The sequence below is a fragment of the Triturus cristatus genome, chromosome 12 (assembly GCF_964204655.1).
Source record: "Triturus cristatus chromosome 12, aTriCri1.1, whole genome shotgun sequence".
NCBI lineage: Eukaryota > Metazoa > Chordata > Amphibia > Caudata > Salamandridae > Triturus > Triturus cristatus.
In genome coordinates this window covers 502,778,062-502,781,377 of record NC_140595.1, presented here as the reverse complement: position 1 = coordinate 502,781,377, position 3,316 = coordinate 502,778,062, and the positions used below count along the sequence as shown (strand labels likewise).

The following is a 3,316-nucleotide window of genomic DNA, read 5'->3' as shown; positions in this document are numbered from 1 at the left end:
GGAGAAAATACAACTTTCTTAGGTTTGGCAGATTTACTATTTGCTAGTTTCATTGATTGGTCAACATAAAAGGTTCACTGATGCAGAATAACCATGCTAAATTGACTAGCCACGTTGACTTTGAGACCAAAAAGTCCTGTTGACACCTACTGAAAACACTTGGAGCCATACCCTCCCACGGGGTAGTACTACTGAATATCGATCATCAGAATATCGTGATACACTAATATCAAGGACAGAAAATCAAGGAACAAAATATTGAAAGATTAGTGCATATAAGGAAGTGGAGATTTACAATTCCAAGTCTATCTATTTATCTAATTATCAATACTATCCTTCCTCACTTCCACCACCAAGTTATGCTGCTTACTTCATAATTGCAGATCGATGGTCAAGCACAGGCTAGATATAACTAACTCTATTGTGGACATGGATAATAGATATCATAATTTTCTCTGAGATGTCGCTTAATGAAAGCTGTCAGAATTATTTTGTTATTTTACAATTTCTTTACGTTAAATATATTTTCACTTGATCTGCAAGACTACATATTATATTATATTATATTATATTATATTATATTATATTATATTATATTATATTATATCCACAAGGGATAACAGATGTTTGATAATCATTTTATGGCCTTCATCACCTCACAACCTATCCTGACCAACAACAATCATACCATCCTGAGTTACTTCAAAGTAAACAAGAGAATCCTGAGGACAACTCACATCAAATAGTTTCTTAATTCTTGAGTGTATTCAATGTTACCTGAAACACACATACATCAAAGGTGGTTCTCTGGAAGTGATTATTTTGGGAAATTATGCCATCCGTATTGCAAGCCCCATTCCAGTAAACTGGTCTGATCATTTCCAAATATCATTTGACACATCTTTCTCTAAAACTTTAACCAGTGGTCAAACAAAAAGACTAACAGTTGTCGTTAATAGCATCAAAAATATTAATCATAGCAATCTTAAGGAAGGTCTGATGTCAACTCTTCCACATCCCAACAAAGACCTAGATATCAATGTAACAACTAACAGCTTTAACAACACCTTGTTGTGATTATGGATGATGTTGCCCCTCTTAAAGAAAAAAGACCAAGAGAAAACGATTCACCCATGCTAAGCAAAAGAACTCTATGAACAAAAAATGTTCTTCAGACTGTTTAAACATCCTCAGTGTTAAAAAGCCAAAGGAAATAATCTCGAACATCTCCTTATTGCCAATCAATATTATATAAAGCACAACTTCAAAGCCAAAGCAAAGTTGGCCAAAAATGGATCACAAATCTCTTTGAGATAGTTAAATCTGTAAAAAACGACATTGCTCTAATAGAAATATTGAGGCTCAGTTTGCAGACTGTTGCATGCGTGTACTGTCGGGGATGTGTGTACCGGGTGCAAGTGAGGACTCAAGGCTGCAGAAATGATCGAGGTTGTGTGTAACAACTGTTTGGGGACGAAAGTCAGGGTGAAGTGCAACAGTGAAGATACCATAGGAGATTTAAATAAATTAATTGCTGCTCAAACTGGTACAAGATGGGACAAGATTGTGCTCAAGAAATATTATACTATCTTTAAAGATTTTATGACATTGGGTGATTATGAAATCCACGATGGAATGGACCTTGAATTATACTACCAGTAGACTTCGGCATCACCACACCTTTCTTTTCTTTTTAACATTGTTCTCTTTTGAAATGTCCCCAGAATTGCATAAACATGTATTTCTCCATTTAATAAATTGATAAAACTTGAAAAAAAAAACCAATAGAAATAATGTAACCTGAAAAGAAACATAAATAATTTGCCCAATTCATTGATTCAAATATAAAAAAGCATGAAGCACCTCTTCCTCGACTACTCGACAATCACCATCCTGCATTCAATCGAAAAACTCCAATAAACTGGTTCAGTTTGAGGCACATACAACAAAATGAGCTTCTCAATCCAAAATCTCTACCTTTCCTGCCTCTTTTACCTGCTTATTTGGTCAAAGAGACGTGCAATATCCTAGCTTCATATTGATATAGGCTCAATAAACTGTCCCTACAGGATCCACTGGATCTCAATAACCATCATTCAGTCATTGGGCTTCATTTACTTGTTAAAATACTAGAGAGTTATGTTAACACTCAACTCCAAAAATGTGTCTAATAACTTTCTAGATGAGTTTGTACATTTACATCAATTTGGAGCACTGCGATAGTTGTCCTACAAATCATTGACAATGCCCTTTGCATCTTGGACAATGGGGAGTCATGCCTGCTCATTTTACTTGATCTTTCAGCAGCCATTGATGTTGTGAATGATAATATCCCTATTTTCACCTTAAAGACCGCATGGGCTTTGACATGAGAGTCCTGGATTGGTTCAAGTCTTACCAAGCCAACCAAACACAGTTTATGGAAATGGATCACTGTCTGTCATATCCAGGGCTCCAGTGTAGGCCCTGTTCTAGTTATACTTTTCCTTGAACACCTGCATGAAAATTAAAGGATCTACCATTTCTTATTGCTAATATCCTGATGACAACCTTTTACTTGAAAGTTTCATCTTCTGCCAATGTCTTAAGACTGGAATCTACCCTGATAGAATACAGTCCTTAATGACTTTGCGCTATCAGAAGTTCTACCCTCAAAAGACAGAGGGCCTCATTTATGGGGTTTTGCCGTAGGGCAGCCCAGTAAGTCACTTTGCTGTGCTGCCCTACATCAAAGTGATAGGGCAGAAATGCATCTGCTTTAGCCAATACGGTGCATTCCTGTCCTTTCTCCCATGCTGGACCTGTTGCGGCAGCCTAGGGAAAACCCAAGCACCCTTGCACCATGGTGCAAGGGTGCCTGTGTTGTCAGCAGAATTTCTTCTGTGCAGAAAGGGGCACCTTACTGCGCAAAAACAATCCTGGGAGGCTTTTTACGTCTTTATACGTGTGCTGCAGAATGCATCACCCATAGAAAGAGGAAAAACAAGGAGAGAAAAAAGTTATTTCTCCTTGTTATGACTATTCTGGGGAGGCGTAAGGTGATGGCACATCCCCAAGTTAACATGGTTTGGTAAATCTGAGAAAGCATAAAAATCTATTGGCACTGGGTGGGAAAACCATCTCAATGCCCATGGAATGCCTTCCTAGCGCAGAGTATGGCAACACAGTGATTTGCTCTGCCTTGCCTTACTCCATATCTATGAAGCCATTCAAATCCATGCAGAGTGGGTTTGCGTGACCTCATAAATATGATTTTTGTTTTGCGCCACCGGAAAGTTACAAAAAGTGATGCTCCAGTGGCTTAAGGGTAACTGTG

The 3,316-nt window shown here is 37.8% G+C and overlaps 1 protein-coding gene across 1 annotated transcript; it reads left to right on the top strand.

Annotated features, from left to right (window-relative positions):
- Positions 1-1,420: 1,420 nt before the first annotated feature.
- UBL5 (ubiquitin like 5) lies at positions 1,421-1,662 on the top strand. The gene has a single exon (XM_085638030.1). It carries the CDS (start codon positions 1,441-1,443, stop codon positions 1,660-1,662), a length of 222 nt encoding a protein of 73 aa, XP_085494156.1. The 5' UTR covers positions 1,421-1,440.
- The last annotated feature ends 1,654 nt before the right edge of the window (positions 1,663-3,316 follow it).

Excerpts from the sequence above, each read along its gene's own strand:
- UBL5 (XM_085638030.1), top strand. The coding sequence starts at position 1,441 with ATGATCGAGGTTGTGTGTAACAACTGTTTGGGGACGAAAGTCAGGGTG.